This window comes from Amborella trichopoda, chromosome 3, assembly GCF_054954075.1.
Source record: "Amborella trichopoda isolate Santa Cruz 75 chromosome 3, AtrichopodaSantaCruz75HAP2 v2.0, whole genome shotgun sequence".
Lineage (NCBI taxonomy): Eukaryota > Viridiplantae > Streptophyta > Magnoliopsida > Amborellales > Amborellaceae > Amborella > Amborella trichopoda.
In genome coordinates, this window is record NC_142338.1 from 6,784,617 (window position 1) to 6,802,559 (window position 17,943).

At 34.9% G+C, this 17,943-nt stretch overlaps 1 protein-coding gene across 1 annotated transcript; it reads right to left on the minus strand.

Annotated features, from left to right (window-relative positions):
* Positions 1–1,828: 1,828 nt before the first annotated feature.
* LOC18440003 (carotenoid 9,10(9',10')-cleavage dioxygenase) lies at positions 1,829–13,103 on the minus strand. The gene is made up of 14 exons (XM_006850157.4): positions 12,690–13,103; positions 11,093–11,163; positions 10,432–10,446; positions 10,091–10,202; positions 9,285–9,384; positions 8,506–8,568; positions 7,476–7,586; positions 6,949–7,133; positions 5,406–5,541; positions 3,281–3,398; positions 3,064–3,165; positions 2,579–2,830; positions 2,271–2,382; positions 1,829–2,097 (listed from the first exon to the last, which is right to left on the minus strand). Exons 1-14 carry the CDS (start codon positions 12,903–12,905, stop codon positions 2,074–2,076), a joined length of 1,617 nt encoding a protein of 538 aa, XP_006850220.1. The 5' UTR covers positions 12,906–13,103; the 3' UTR covers positions 1,829–2,073.
* Positions 13,104–17,943: the final 4,840 nt, after the last annotated feature.

The following is a 17,943-nucleotide window of genomic DNA, read 5'->3' on the forward strand; positions in this document are numbered from 1 at the left end:
CACTATCGGACATATGTGATCGTCAGATCGACTCATATTCAATCTGGACCGTTGGACTCATTTTTTCCTGTGAACAAATAGACTCACCCTAACATCTTCCTTGATAAATTTATGAAAGTTTTCGTATAACCATGAAGACTTAAAGCCTCACTGAGAGTATGATTTTTAATAGAGCAAAATAACGTACCAAAAGTCATGAAGTCAACTTTAATTAATTAGAAAAAAGCTTTTATGGTAATGATGATGATGTAGAAAGTTCTCATGTATAGGATCAGATTTAGTGTTCTAATAAAGCACCACAGACTTCACAGCTGAGAGACAGTATGATGAGAGAGGACTAAAAGCGGAAAGACACCAAGAGAGGAAGAAACCAGAGATAGAAATGACAATTTTTCAAAGAGAAAATGAATCATATACACTGCATATGGTTAGAGCGAGCGTTAGAGAGAGAAACATAGAGGAGATGGCAGCACTAAACATTTAAAGAAAGAGGAATAGAGAGGGCACAATGAGGGAGTGATGGGAAGGTTAAAAGAAAGAGAAATAGAGAGGGCACAATGAGGGAGTGATGAGAAGGTTAAAAAAATGGAGTTAGAGGGAGAAAGGAGAGAGAAAGAAGAAAGATGATAGGAGTGAGTTAAAAAGAGAGAGAAGCAGCAGGGTTAGAGAGGATTGTTTTTTGAGTGAGTTGGAAAGAGAGAGAGAGAAGAGGCAGGGTTAGAGAGGAATTTTTTTGTTTTTTGGTAGTTCATTGGGAAAGATGGGCCCTTACCAGAGTTAGTTTTTTGAAATATTAGTGGTGGAAATGGAAACCATGTGGTGATTAGGATGTGGGTGCTACCACCACGACCCCAGCCCAGGATTGACTTGGGAAGAGAAAGGGCACGACTAGTGAGAGAGAATTAAGGCTGGGGCTTCACTGACATGCATTAGCTCAAAAAGTTTGCAAACAATTGGTAGTATCATTCCCAACAAGATTACACCGGTTGCTGGAGATGATGATTTTTATGAAATTTTCACCCAAAACAATTGCTAAATGAAAAATAATCACAACACGAAAAAGGAGAAACCCTTGAGAAACCTGCCCGATCGCTCTCAGGAAAAGAGAAAAGGAGGGGAAATTTATAAATAAATCCTATTTTATTTTTGATATTTGAAAATAAACCTATGCATGTCATTTTGACAATCAAGTCCCATTTTTTAGAACATAAAGTGTATTTTAATCTTTTTTCTTTTTTATACATCAAATTCCACTCAAATTTAGTGCGTACATACTTCTCGCCATGATATGCCTATAAAAAATAAAAAAATTAATTTACAATAAATAAAATTAATAACCTACCCCTATATCATGGCGAGAAGTATGTATGTACCAAATTTGAGTACAATTCAATATATAAAAAAGGGATAAAACTAAAATCCACTTTATATTAAAAAAAGAAGAAGACGTTTTATTGTAAAATAGCAAATACATACGACTATTTTTAAGTATCAAAAATTAAATAAGATGTATTTGTAAATTTCCCAAAATGGAAACTAATGGCTTAAGGGAAAATTCTCCCCAATTGTATGCATTTGCTGTACCACCTATAAATTTCTTTTTATTAACAACATAACCACCCATACCTACATACAATTCGCAGAGGGCTTTCTTAAACTGATACGAATTATCAGTAACAAATTAGCACAATTATTCTTCCCATTTATTTTCAAAATATTCATACTGCCTTACTAATAGATTGAAAGTTCATAAAGTACTCAACTCACAAGCTACATAAAGACAAGAATAAATTTTGACCCAAACACAAAAGGTCCAAATTATATCATGTTGAGATAACATTTTCCTAATATATTTGGAGAAATAAGCATGTTTTCAACAATTTTGGGACCATGTTTTCCACAGCTATTAGCAATTACTATTATAATAATCCCTGGGGTACATTATCATGACCTGTTTTATTATGATTTACAGAGTTAGGAGAAGATGGATAAGCTGAAATCGCTCTCAAATGTGCCTGAAACACTGTAATGGATACAACTTGGAGGTAGTAATACTTACAATAATAGTTAAAGCTACGCTTGCTGTCGAAGTTGCTCCTGATCAGAAACCAGTAAAACTTTGTCAAAACAGTTCATACAAAAAGTCGAGACAAATAGAGAAAGCAATGGAAGAGAGGAACGGATAGCTTATGCTTAAAACTGAAGAGTGCAAGTTCAAATCCCAGGCTCAAAGGAGGAAGGGGGGAGAGAGAGAGAGAGAGGTTACAAACCTCAGAGACAAAGAAGGCATGGAATCCATATGGAACTCTCTTGGGGAGTTCGACAACAGCCACAGGCTCCTGTGACATCGTTTTTGCATCAATGACATTGATTTCTGATTTTCTGCAGCATCAAGGTACTCCAAAATTTATACCAATCCAACACAGAAGAAAAGGGAACGGCCATATTTACCAAAACATCAAAGGAGAAGACCATGAGATCACTACAAATTCCACAACCAACATAGAGCTATTAGCCACTATGGAGAGAGAGAGAGAGAGAGAGAGTAGTGTCAGCATCAAAAGATAAGAGCATGTACCCTGTGTTCTCATCATGCACGAAGAAGATCAAATAGCCATCATCCTCTTCAGAGGTGGTTCCAGGTTCCCTTGGCACGAATATTGCCTCTGAACCATATCGTCTTGGGCCCAATTCAAAGATGCCCTGCACATTTCCTCCTACTTCAAGCCTTGTTTTACCGGTCTCAGGTTCAGCATGCAAATCAAACTTGACAATTGCTTTCACTTTTGTGATCCCCTCAAAAGTAGTCCCATAAACAAACCTCTGCTTCCTGTAGTTAGTAACATTCATTAGAATTCAATATATCGAAGCACTAACAAATCAAGAGTATTACAACATCAAATTCAGTTATTATTACCTTTAATATATAAAAGCTTTTGCATGTTTTTCTTATCCACGTTATTTTTATTTTTATTTTATTTTTTATTTTTTAGAATATTGAGACTGCTTAAAAGAAGACGTATCAATATTTTACCAGTAGCAGCAACATGGTAGAGAAGTCACCTGCCAGTGTAATTTTCGTTAATCCGAGGAAAATCCACAGCAGACTCTGATAGTTTTCTCTGAGAAGCTTCACCAGTTTTCATATGGAATCGCATCTCATAGCTGAGCAAAAGGAACGATAGAAACACTTTTAGCAACACTCCTTCGGATGAATACGAGAAAAATGAAAATGAAAAGTGAAAAAGAAGAATGAGAGGTGAGTTCAGATTTTGCATACAGTTCATTTTTGAAGTTTGCCACTTTATCTTTTGAAGAGTTGGTCTCAAGTTCCATATCGAAATCCTCTAGACGACAAGTAATCAGAACAACTTCATTGCCATCCTCCCAGGCATTGGCTGTTTAAGCAAACCAGGGTTGTAAGTTGAAGAGTGGATAGCCAAGAGAGATGCAATTACGTATAAGTTTCTAAAACATCAAGCACGATCATGAAGTTCCCAGTTTGTAGCTATTTATGACTGAAAAATCCGCAAAATAACCATTAAATTGGTTTAAAACCATGGATTAATAAAAAACCACGGAATTTGACTCAAAATTGGCCAACACAGTACAGTTAGTGATAATAGAAACTATCACCAACACGACCTAGCAAGTGATGAGAGTCAACCAAGTCAAAAGAGTACAACAAGTTTGTTCATACAGGTTCACAAGCATTCAAGACAAGATATTTACTTTATTCAACTTAACGCACCATCAATTTTATATTTTATTATCAATGCATATGGCATATGAAGATATGGTGTTAACTTTTGTGTTGAAAGATTTTAGTCAGCGTCTCATAAATTTGGATTCTTGGATAAAAGATATAACGGTTATCTGTTTTGAGGATTTTGGGGGTAAGTTTGGGTCAAAATTCTTTACATACTATTTTGAAGTATTCATTCTTTGCACCCTTCTGTCCAAGTATTCTTCTCTAACTCTCATCCTCCTGCATCTAAGATCAAATTTTCATGTGCTTAATTGCACAAATGGAACTTTGCCTTCTAAACTTCTGGTTAACAATTTTAATTTTCGTAGTTACTTTCTATGTAATTTGTCAAGTTTTGTTAAGTTAAAAACTTATTGTCTGCTTGCTTTTGATGATTCCCCCATATACTTTTGGATTTTCTTATTCTTTTCCTTGGTTTAAATGCATCAATGTTGCTTAATGTTAGCATATAGTACCGGTCAAATTGCAGCCTCCTCATTAGATTATCTAATGTGACCGGGAATTGAGTAATGTTTCAAATGACTAATAATATTGCAATAAGGGGCATTTTGGTCTCTTTTGTTATGATTATGATAGCTTTACACACCTATGATTGTTTTTTCATATTGCTTATACTCATGAATCTTAATAGAAGGGACAACAATCCAGTCACTTAATAATTAAATCTGTAACCACATTTATATATTCATGAAAAGAATCATCATCATCATTCGAGCCTTATCCCAATTATTTGGTTCCCCTTGCCCTTTAAGAGCCTTCCACTCGAACCAAATCGCCTGTCTTCACCGATGTTCTAGGTCAACGCTGCACATGGTTAGCTCACCTAAGTCTACTTTCCCTCATCTTATTGCCTATTGGAGCCACCCCTAATTTCCCTCTGATGTACTCATTCCGGATTCTATCTTTTCTTGCCTTGTCACTCATCCATCTCAACATTCTTATCTCAGCTACACTCATCCTATGGATATGTTATTTCTTGACTGCCCAAAATTCAGTCACATAAACCATGGTTGGTCTTACAGGTGGCCAATAAAACTTCCCCCTCAGTTTCGTTTGTATGCCACGATCACATATAACTCTGGAAGAGCATGTCCACTTCGCCCACCCAGCTATAATTTTTTGTGCTACATTTTCCTCAATCTCTCCATTCTCATGCATTATCGACTCGAGAAGCACATCTTCCTCAATCTTCATGACAAGAGTATAGTGGGAAATTGGGATGATAAGCTGTTAAGCATCATGACAAACTCTAGGGTATACAGTATGATCTAATTCTACCTTCACATTAGCATAACTTAGAAGGATGAAATTGGATCTAGACACTTCCACCCACCTACAGTGATTTAGAATACAAAAAAGAGAAAAAATAATAAAACACACACACATGCACACACACACACGCACACACACATATGTATGTATGTATGTATGTATGTATGTATGTATGTATATGTGTATGTATCTCTAATGCATATATATGTATATAATGCTTTTCCCATGATGTCAGGTATTGTTATTTAAGAAAACCTTCACGCAAATTCGGACAAGACTGATTTAAGACCAAGAACCAAGCCTATGCTCAAGATGTGTCAAAGCCAGGGTTCCAAGAATCCAGATAGAAGAAATACACTCTCACCATTATGGAATATGAAGCAGTTTGGAAGCTCGAACCATCTAATCTGAAGTTCGTCCTTTGCATATCGTGGAAGTACACCGAAACGAGCCTTCTTTGTATTATCAAACGTGAAAACAAGCTTCCCCTTTACCATGTCCTGAAAACGAAGAATGGTATCGATTTTATTAATTGGAGAGCCTTAACATTACTACATGCCTAATTCTAGTCCAATGCAGCTCCTGATGAATCTGAAATAGGTGTTTCAAACCACCAATATGTTTGCAATAAAAAAGTAATCAATCCACAGTAAACATAAGTACAATAGATGTAAATGACAGGGAATAACCGGACAGATAAAACAATGGCACACATATGAGCAAGAGATAGAATAGAATAATCCAAACACTCTATAGAACAAAATGGAGAAAGCTCCAATATATTGCCTACCCTTTCCAGTTTAGACAGGAAAAGAAAGAAGATACGCAATTCCATGCTCATTTAAATATAATAAGCATCAGGTGATACAATATGCAATGGCCAATGTTGAATTACTAAAAAACCACAACATAACATGGGAAAGAATATTAACATCCGATAGACTAAAACATAGCCAGCCCTTTGTCAAACAAAACGAAGGATGGGGATGGAGAGGAAGTGGGACCCAACATGGGTCATGTCTTTCTCTAATAGGTCCCATTCTCTCCATCAATTTCCATATGTTTAACATCAATAAAAAGTGATTTTCCGGAGCCCCTCAAACTACAATAGTGTTTCCCTAACATGTAAGAACAAAACCAGCAGTTGATTAGAGTCGCTTATAGCCCAGATGCTACAAAGGGCACAAAACAACTCAAATAAACACACATATTTTGGATAAATTTCATGGTGCAACAGGGAAATTACTAAAGAAAATATGATGGTTAAAAATGCTGCTAAGACCCCTAGAGTAAAAACACATAACTGAGAAAATACTTTCCACCATCGAAAGAAATCCAAAATTTCCTGGAAAATGACAACTAGTGAACATGATTTATTGTTCAAGCATGTCAAATGTGTTAGAGGACATGGTATAAGTACTGTTAACCTCCTGTTTTTGAGAGAAACTGTCAACCCCCTGTTAATTGTGTTTTTCACTCCAGATGCTTCTAACTCTCAACTCAGAGCTTTCTCTTCGCATGAAAGATGCAAGATAAAACTACTTGACAGTAATTTTGTTTCCCACATTTTTTTGCAAACAAATATAAAAGAAAAACAAATTTGGTTTGGAGCCCATGGTTCAATTAAAAGGGTCTGTTGTTGCAAAATTGGCTATGGGTTCGAAGCCGTCTTTACCTATCAAAATGTCGGAAAAAAAGGAAATACTCAAAGTTTGATCTGATTCATATCTAGAAGGTGGTACCAACATAGAGGCTGTGGGTTTGAACTCAGACATTACTATTTAGGAATTGGCTGTAGGAAAATTATGATGATGTTATGCCATAAAAAAACAAAGATAGTTGTAACTGATATCCTATTAATTTCAGAAAATTAAGCAGAAAGCATCTTTCCATAAAAAATGACACACCTTTGGTCGAAAGTACAGAGGCAGATCCATGAAGATCGCATAGTTTTCAGTGATGGCAAAATCATGCATCATGACAGGGTCTGATATCGTTATGGGAACCGGATCAAGCATCACACCTTTTTTAGTGATCACACGATATGTAACATACGGTGGCGTATGTGAATACCCAAATGTAAACATTTCTCCTGCATCCAAGATTGCTAAAAGTCAGCACCCATATCCTTTTTCGTTAGCTTGTATGTGCACTTTCTAAAATTAAATGTAGCAAATTTTTCCTTTTCTAAATACTGATGTCACCAAGGATGCGTTGCAGTACTTTTTTTAAAAAAAAAACTTTCATTTTGTATGCCCTGCCCCACCCCCTGGAAAAAAAACAAAAAAAAGAGGATTTGTTTAGTTAACAGCAACCAACATTTTCTTTCATGTGCATTCTCCTATCAGTATTCCATTTGTAACAATCTTGCATCTCGTTTAACAAATCAAATATATATAACTGTTGCATTGGGTTCTCCAAGATGGGAATTTACCAGTGAAAGGATCAACCTTCGGGTGAGCTGTGAAGGAATGTTGCAATCTCTTGTCATAGTCCAATAACCCAATTGTTTGCAGATCACCATCCTCAAGAACCTTAATTACATCTGTACACAGTGGAAAATATTTGGAACCAGCTCCATAAAAATGACAGGGACGTTCAAAAGTGACCATAGTGACCTTGATCCGCATCATCAACAAATAGTTAAAAGAAACTATACTATAATCCATTGTTCTGTAGAAAACCATAGTCCACTGGGGTTATCACTATCTGGTGAAATGATGGGCAACCTTTTAGAGAGAGACCCACCATTGGGATCATGTGGTCCCACCGTCTCTTTATCACCTTCTATCATATCATTGGATTTTAATGAACCAGTAAACAATAGTCTCGCACAGCCCCTTGGAGTAATAGACATTCCCATAGTTCAATTGCATCATGGACTCTCAAGGGTATCAGGATTCTACAGCTACTTGCTTCCTAATTACACAACTGAGAGAGTCGCAGAAAGCTAAGCACACATATGACTAGATTTGGTTAGCTGGTTAATTTGGGTTTACTTTTCGCAGTGTAAAAAAGCATTCACCTTTTTGTACATTAAAAGGATGCAAATCCAGTTTAGTTGCCCACCAATCCAATTTATATGTTTAGCTTTTCTGTATATTATATATATTTTAATGACCAAAATGCCAATGGAGGCCATTAAACATATTCCGAACAACAAGCAAAAGTGTACCCAATCAGATGACAATGACTGGCATCTAAACACAAGTCATACACAACACCATCGCTAGCATTTTGTTTAATAGCAGCAACTGGGAACTATATATTGATGACTTAATATCTTGAGACAAAATGATTCTAATTGCCAATTAAGATACCATTTGCATAGTTCATTCTTCTGGAAAAAGACCGTCCCGTCATTGCTAGTTATATTTTCAAAAAATGTCATGTCTACTAACTCTTTCAAAAATTGGGCTTCAATTTCACATGAAAAGGAAGCCAAAAGTCAAGCAGTAACTTACATGGTTTATCTGCTTCTGAGAGAGCCAAAAGTCTCCCCTGATGAAAAATGAGAGCTGTATTCCCTGGCATTGGATCACAAAAGATAATTTAACAACTGAAGAGCCAATCCTAAGAGGCAAAAATAAGGAATGCTACGAGACAATAAAGGATGCACCAAATTATTGGCACACGAAGGATTAAAGACCTCCTAGAGAGTCCTAAGCTAGACTTAAATTTAAAAAAAAAAAAAAGAGAGGAAGAAGAAGAAGAAGAAGAAAAAAAGTAAAAGTAAAGGGGATACTACGTATACCCTCTACCTAAAAGATCCTATAGATGGGGACCCCTTGACATTTTTTCTTTTGCATCAAATCCCTCGACACTGTTTTTCTTTGCATCTAGCACACTAAGTGAAATGTTCAGGCAATCTAGGACAAAATGTCCTTAAATAAATAAATAAATAAATATTAACCCAAGAGTTTGGCACTCCCAGTTCCGAACTGACTTGAGGGAATTTTTGAGTCTCACTCAGGGTGGGGGGAAGCAAGAGATTGGGGTGGGGGTGGGGAAAGGCAGCTTTTGCTTTTTTGAGCAGGGAATGTGTGGGGAAGGGGCTGGGGGGAGGAGTTGGTGGTTGGATTAGATGCAAAGGGTAAGTCAAGGGATATCTTCGTGTGAAATAAAGTATATCTTCGTGTGAAATAAAGTTTGTTCCGGGTCCTATTGTAGGATCTTTTAGGTAAGGGGGTATATGTAATTGAAGAGATTTATGGAACTCAAATAATGTATAATGTTGACTTACCTGTTCCAGTTCCATATGAAATATCTAGGACTTTCAATTTTGAACAAAGCACCTGCATGTATACAGAGAAAAGTCCAAAGACACCTTTGATGTCTCCAATCTGCATAAATCACAACTTTATTGTATTACTTTTAAATGGATTTAGATGGTGGCAGATTAAGAGAATGTTTGATCCATATCAAAGCAAGTTCCCTCATTATTTCTTGACAAGTGAATTATCTATGACACCCAAAATTAGATTATGCTTTTAAATCAAGATGACAGTGCAAACTCGATGTATATGAACTAGTGAAGGAAATATGCATAGAAAAATAAGGAAAGATTTAAATCAGAAGAATTTAATAGGAGGACATAAACAGATTTGGCAGAGATGCAAATTTTAAAGTTGAAAGCCTATTTTGATTGAACCAACGAAACTGATCCAAGCCAAAGTTGGACTATTTGATAACTTGCAGCTCAATTTGAAAGTGTTAACTGATATCAGTTTTACAAGAAAAAATCAATGTAACCTGCTCTCACTAAGCCAAGGATATCATATTATCTTTAAATAATAGCATGGAGATCCCAAGAGCAACTAAGAAAGATGAATGATCCTGTTTAATGAGTGATAGTTTGCAATCTAGCAGAGCGGAATGATATTGTATGTGAGAAAACTAATCAAATCTGATCATGGTTTCCAATACTACGCCTAATTATTACCCCAAATAATCCCAAATGGTGTCGAAGGAATACTGTAATGTTGAGGCATAAATAGCGTTGCCTTAAATTATTGCCTGTCTTCAAAAGTTAATGAAATACATGGTTACCTTCAGAAATTTAGCTCGTCCAAAGAACTCCTCTTGCTTAAGGCGTGATGTCTTAACAAAGCGTGAAACATAGGCTGCTTTGCCATCTTTGATTCTCATGCCATGCACCATTCTGCAGCTCTTTTGAGTAATCCATTTAGTACAAGGAAGTCTATATATACATGAAATCACAATCTCCATATGTTGCATTTCGAAACATTATACTTTTTAAAGTAACAGTTGTTGTCAACAGTAAGAAGTCTAAAGAGAACTCATCACCGCAGCTAATCAGTTATGTAGCACAAAAGCAACCTTAACCAAAATGCAGTTGAGGATGAGGGGTATAAGAAGAAGATACGCACCCATCTCCATCAAACCTGCACATAGGAAGACAAAAGAACATGTCTATTGTAAGCTTGAACAGATTTATTTTTCTTTTATCAGTTTTACAAGAAAAAATCATTGTAATCGACTCTCAGTAAGACAATTGGTGTCAAGCAATAAACGCCAGGCTCTTTTGACATACATAAGGTCCAATGTGAACAGCATTTATTTAAAGAGAGGGAACAGTATTGAAAGAGAGGGAACAGCCTGGCCATTTTTAAAATCATGCAAAACCATGAAGTGTATTATCATCTAAAATTTAAAATGGACTTGATTGGACTATAAACAAAAATAATGTACTACTAAGAAATGAAATAGAATGAATATCATGTTAGTATAAAAAATAGTTTCACTAATCAAACAGAAAAGCTTGCACAGATACCAATAAGGTAAAAAAGGAGGGAAAAGCCAAGGAGATAGTAAATTTTTTCAGTTTATTTGCAAGAAAATGTCATTACGTATGCTTCACTGCTTCAAAGTTCAGAGGTCCTTTTATTACTGGCCAAGCACATTGAAGCACGCAGACATGATATACACACCCATACATGCACATATTTGCACGTTACATGCATGCATACATGTAAATACACATGCATGTGCGTGCGTGTAAAATTCTTAAAGCTAAGAAAAGGTGAGTACCAGTGATAGCCCGCCACAGGAGCAAATTTCGGATTGGGACCAACTCTAACAAACTCCCCATTCAAGCAATCCTGTTCAAGTGAAATCACCCAGAAAATTACATATTTTCAACTTAATCATCTCAAGGTAAGAGGTCTTCAGAGATAAACTTAGACTTTAATTTATTTGAGTTCATTTGAAGAAGTTCCAAGGGCTTGCACAAAATTTTGAGATCTCTTCCCCTCTTCCCACAAGGTCCCCCACACCCCCCTTCCCCCCCCCCCCCCCCCCCACACACACACACACACAAAAAAAAAAAGAAAAAGAAAATACACACACACACACAAAAGAAAAAGAAAATACACACACACACACAAAAAAGAAAAAGAAAATACATACACACACACACAAAAGGATAGCTATTCAGCTATGTCACTTGGACACTCATGTGATTCCTAGCATGTGTTGACAAGCCAAAGAAACGACACCTCCGTCTAAGACTTTAAGAACTTAGACAATTCTCCTTAACCTTTAATTTTGAAATGTTAATATGAAGGTACTGATGTCACCTAAAATCCCACCTTCCTAAATGATGTATGGGCACATGTCTTTCTAAAAGGCTAAACTTTTGGTGTTCACATTTCTGACATGCATAACCGACACTAACACTCGTATAAGCGTCTTCATAACTCATTTACAGACAGATGAGAGAGAGAGAGAGAGAGAGGAGGAGGACACAGACAAGGAGAAGCGGTAGGACGAGGAAAAGGGGGAGAAGAAAGCAACCCAATATAGGAAAATTATTCTCAAGAAAAAAGAAAACAACAGAAATTTCCCAATTATAGAAGAAATAAAGGAAAACTCGATCTAAGATGCTGTAGGAATTTTTCTTTAAAAAATATATCATTAGCAAAAAGAAAAAAAACCTCACGCAATGAGATCATTGATGAAAGAGTCTGAATTCCCACAAAATCAGAAATAAAAAACCAAAATTGAACTTTCTCAGAAAATCCTACAATTACTAAAAAGGAAAAGAAAGACTGAATTTCCATTACTCAAATGCAAAATTACAATGTAAAAATATAAGATAAAACGTAATAATAAATCACCAAACATTTTCATCTACATTCCCAATTTTAGGAACGAAAATTTTTAATGTCAAATAGGAGTTGGACCAACACCGAAAAAGCGAAACTAAAAAGAAATTAAATTAGCTAGGTACAGAAAATTAAAATGAATAAACAAAAAAAAACCTAGAATATGTAAAAATAATAAGTACAATAATGGAAAATACCAAATATTTGTGGGAGAAATAAATCAGAAAATCCGGCATTCCGCAAATAAATAAATTCCAAAAATATTGTAAAAATAAAATAAAAGAAGATGGAACACCTGAATTTCCAACAAAAATCACAAATAACAAAACCAAATCCGATTATGAGTTACAAATAAACGAAGAAAAAGGAAATAATGAAAACGGAAATAAAAACAGAAATATCCCAACATTAGTGCTAAACCTGCAAACTAAAATATCATACCAACACCGATTAACGATCAAAAGCTAAATTCCTATAAAAAACCTAGCACATATAACATTCATTTAATTAGAGTCACTAACCGGTAGATATCCTTTAACAATGAGGTCTTGACAAGGGGGCGTCTCCACTGAAACTGGTGCATAGTTCCCGGAGAGATAGTAGTTCGGCTTCGAAGAATCGTACATGGCCCATACAATCAACTTCTCCACGCCATCCAAAACCTTCGAAATCAACCCCTTCTTAGGTTTTGGATCCACTATCACAACCCCATCTTCCACCTTCTCTCCCTCCACCATTGCTATAACTCAGAGAAACTCTCTCTCTCTCTCTCTCTCTCTCTGTGCAAGCTTCTACAGTCTCTCTCTGCCTATATATGCATAGTCACATAGACTTTCTCTCTCTAGAATTGCAGCAGGGACTGAGTTTCACAGCGAAAAACCAAACATTATCTGCCGCTGCTGGGCGCTTTGAGAGTGGGAGTTCCAGAGTGACATGTGGACAACTGTGGTCCTATGGTTTTTAAGGAAATCTCACAAGAACACTTTAATTATTGAATGTAATTCACATACGGATGCATCCGTAGCTCTACAGGAAGGTGCCCCGTCAAATTTGCCCGTCAAATTTTATCATGGTTATAAATTTTATTATGGTATATAATTTTGATGTAAAATGTTTTTAAATTTATTTTAAAATTTATTTTTATATTTAATTATAAATTTTAAATTTTTAAAATAGTTAAAATCAAATAGATCTATAAACATATGAAAATCTTGAAAATAGACGGTGTAGATAATATATTGTAAAATGTATTCTTTTTTAAACTTAAAATCTTTTTATTTTTCATAGTCATATATGTCGATATAATCAACAAAAAAAATTTTCAATATAAAAATTACCTTTTCTGATGAAGGGACATAAATAGCTCTACATTATAAGATAGCATCCTTATATAAACGTTATAAATGTTTTCCTTCTGCGATTCCCCCCTTGCAAAGGAAAATGTGCCAGATTGCCAACCCTCTATAGTATAAGCAAAGGCATACCTCTAAAATTTGGATGCAATTTCAATATTAAAAATCCTATCAAAGGCTTGAAAGTCCATGCTTAATTTTAATTATAAAATTAAAAAATAAAAAATATTGTATATTTAAAAATCTTAAAAATAGACGATTAGGATAACTTGTTGCAAGATGTACATATTTAAAAAGATTGTATACTATGAAACCATTTATTATTGTTACAATGAGATCATAATCACTCTTAGCTCTTTGATGTCAAATTGAATGGCTTAAAGTGTGTCACAAAGTTAAAAAAATTTTACACTTATAACTATCGGATTTAAAATTTGACGCACAAGAATGATTGTGACCTCTTTGTTGTAAAAATAAATATTCTCATCGTATACTTTTCTATATTTAAAAACTTGATTTTATTTATTTATTTATTTATACATCCATGCATCTCAAGGTGAAGATCATCAATTGAAAATGTTTTTCAACTTCAAAGCACTCTTTTATGCTTGGTTCTTAAGGTACACCTTACTTCTAAACTTACGACCACATATATACTTTTTCCAATTAGTGTTCAAAAAAGTATTGGAGCGTAAGTGTGCAAAGACCAATTTGGATGAAGGGTACGGTTTGTATAGAGCCTAAGCTCTAAACAATCAAATTAGAGCCTACCGTAAAATAGAGTAGAGAAATGTGGTTTCAATATTGACAATCTTTATGATAGCCTTAAAATATATTTTTATTTTTATTTATAAAATTTAAAGCTTCAAAAATATTATAGATCAATAGATCTATGAAAACTTGAAAATCTAAGAAAATGACAGTAAAAAATACATTAAAAAATACATTATTTTTCAGAAGTTGAAATTCATTTTTTTTCTCATGTCCATGCATCTTGATATGGAGATGATCAATTTGAGAATATTTGAGCATCAAAACAATCTCTTCTAGTGAAATTTTGGATGTAGGCTCTAATGTGATTATTTAGAGCCTCGGCCCTATATAAACTTTTCCCTTGAATGAATTGCCCTGGTCTTTTTCTCTTATGACAAGAATGGTTGTTCTCTTGTTTTTTAGGGTGAGGCGATGCTTTCCAAGTAGTGTAGAGGGTGATGTTGATTCTCTTTGAACATGTGAAAGCACAGAGGGTGGGTTAGTGATTGGCCAAAATGGGGTTACCAAAGGAATCTTTAAAGACTTAAGATTTTAATCTTTGGCTGATTGATTTTCGCTATTAGCTTTGTTTGGTAAGATTGAAAACTGAAAATTTTAGGGGAATATCATTTTAGGGGTCAAGCCATGTGGTTATATTAGCAGTTTTAGCAATAAAGCAGTTTTTACTTTCTAAAAAACTCTTTTATATTGATGAATCTCTTCAAGAAATTTATCTAAACCATCAAAAGATTTTGTACTCCGATAGGAGTATACAATCTGTCTACCCCCTCGGGTAAAACTTAAATTAGGAAAGTCTTTTAGATTTCAAATTTTGGGATGTGATCAATAGAACTTGGTGACCAACCTCCAACAAATAATAATAATAATAATAATTGAATCTCTCTATATGCCTAAAACAAAGGCATCCTAAGATTGCACAAAAACCATCCAATATTACAAGGGAAAGATCTAAAAGGTCTAAGAACTCCAAATCGTTCTTCTTCTTTTTTGAATTTAATAATATAGTTACACTTACATAGATCTAAAATTCCCCAAAAAGAAAAAAAAAAATCTCAATTAAATCTTTTGCCCAAGGGAGTAAACGTATAATATGCTTATGTAGAAGAATAGTAATATAGTATATATGCTCATCTAAACACCTCCTATGGGAGTACACCATCCATCTGCTCCCTCGGTCAACGCCTCTGCAAGGAAATATTTTTTAGGTTCTAAATTTTGGAAATGTGATCTCCAGAACTTGACAACCAACCACAAAGAAAAATAAAAATTCTCTCTCTACATGCCTTAAAAAAAGGCATCCCAAGATTGCATAAGAACCGTCCAATTTTACAAGTGAAAGATCCAGATGTTCAAGAACTCAAAAATCCTTTTTTTTTTTTTTTTGAAAATAATTGCATTAGATAGATCCCAAAATTTGCAACAAAAAAAAATAAAAAACTCCCAAGTAAATCTTTTGTCTGAGGGAGTAAATATATAGTATGCTCACACAGGAGCATCACATACATGCTCATCCAAACCCAAAAGATTTCCTATTTCTAAAAGAGTATGCCATCCATCTGCTCCCTTGGCCAAAACTTATGTCCGAAAAACTTTTAGATCCCAAATTTTGGAGATGCTAACTTTAGAACCTAACAACCAACCTCAAAAGAAAAAAAATTCACCCACTGCATGCTTAACAAAAAGATCAAGAAGGAGCAGAGAGTCCCTTGGGAACTTTGAGCTTTGTGGCGGGAGGTGATGGATTTGGTTGACAATGTAATGGTGTCATTTGCTCATGTTTACAGGGTGACTAATGCTATTACCGAAACCCTTGCTAAAGGGGGAATTTCTATTCGTAGCCTTTTAGTTAATGATGATGTAATCTCTTTTCCGTAAATTATAATAAATTTATTGATCTTGGTCAAAAAAGAAGAAAAGAAGCATCCAATTTTTCATGGGAAATATCTAGATGTTTAACAGCTCAAAAACCTTTTTTTTTCTTTGAAAATAATAATAATGTTATATTTAGATGAATCCTAAAGTTTAAAATAAAAATAAAAACTCAAAATCCAATTTTTTTTTTTTGAAGTAATCATAAAGTTATGGTACTATGTTTGTGGTCACACACACTCATATGAATGCTTCCAAACCTCATTACTTAGTTTACTTGTTCTTTTGGTTGCACAGTTTGAGAAAAAATAAAGAGTTTATAAGAATTAGCATCATTATGTCGGTTTACAGGTTAATTGTTAAAAATGTCTGAATTGAGTAAAAATGAAAACGCCTAGAAAGCCAATCGGCTCCAACATCTCCAACTCGAAGAAAGTTAAGATCTAAACTTTGGAACGATTTTACCTAGCAACTAAATGAGATGGAACTAGAAAAGCCATATGTAAATATTGTAATCATGTTTTTGTGGCAAATACTAGTGATGATACAACCCACCTTAGCCGTCATATTAAGGTTTGTCCTAAGCATCCATATCAGGATTTGCAACAATTATTAGTTGGGGAGCTTGAAAAGTTTGATCAAGACGTTAGTTATAAACCTCTTGCAAAGATGGTTATTGTTCAAGAGTACTCATTTTGTATGGTTGAGCACCATGATTTTAGAGAATCGGTTAAGACCCTTCAATCCAAGTTTACTATAGTGAGACAAACTACAATAAATAATGATTGCATCGCTCTATATTAAGAGGGAAAAAATACTTTTTAATATTTTAGAAAGACCAAATGGAAGTGAATCTTACCACTTACCTTTGGACATATAATCAATCTCTTGGATATATGTGTCTCACGGTGCATTATATAGAGAGTGATTGGATTTTAAGAAAAAAGATCATAAACATCAAATTTGTACCTTATCTGCACACAAGTTTAGTTATCTTGAATGCAATTGAAGGATATATTTTTTTATTGGAATTTGGACAATAAATTATGTGCTATTACTGTAGATCATGGTTTCAAAAAGCAGACCGCCTAGGCGGTCCAATGGGCTTGGGCACATCGTCCAGGCCTAGGCGGGAGTCCTGGGCGAGGAGTCCATTGGCGGCCACCTAGGCACATGGGACCCACGTAGGCGGACGCTCGGGACCCGCCTAAGCTGGCGCCCAGTGCCCAACCTTGGACGGCCGTCCAAGGGTGTTTTTTGTCTTTTTTACCCTTAAAATAGGGGAAAATGGGGATTTAAGTTATTGTGTGACCTAAACCTCTACCGCTCTGTGGGAGGTGCAAAGGTGTTTTGTTTGTCTTCTTCTTCTCTATTAATTTTCCTTTATTTTATTGTTTTTCGGTGATAACTAGTTCAAGATTAATTTTGGAATTGTGTTTGCTTTTCTTATAGATCGAATATAGTCTTGTTGTGAGGTTAACATCAGTGTAAGAAATATTGAATTGGAGCGGTTAACTGGACATGGGGTCAGAAGCGGTTCCACCAGCCTAATCGGGCAAGTCTTGGGCGGCCAAGAAAGTATTTAAAAAAGATAAAAAATTTAATAAAATATGAAAAGTACGTTTAAAACAAAGCAAATCTAAATAAAGTTGAAAGTTAATTAAAAAATGGATTTTAAATAATTGATTTGTGTCTAGGGGTATTTTTGAATTTTTTAAAAAAACATGGAAAAATGTAAAGTTAAGTATTAATGACCAAAACAATTTCCAATATTTGCCAA

Coding starts and splice junctions, on each gene's coding strand:
- LOC18440003 (XM_006850157.4), bottom strand. CDS start 12,905: ATGGTGGAGGGAGAGAAGGTGGAAGATGGGGTTGTGATAGTGGATCCA. Junction 2,831..3,063: donor AACGAAAATTACACTGGCAG/GTGACTTCTCTA, acceptor TACTAACTACAG/GAAGCAGAGGTTTGTTTATG. Junction 2,383..2,578: donor GTGCATGATGAGAACACAGG/GTACATGCTCTT, acceptor TTGATGCTGCAG/AAAATCAGAAATCAATGTCA.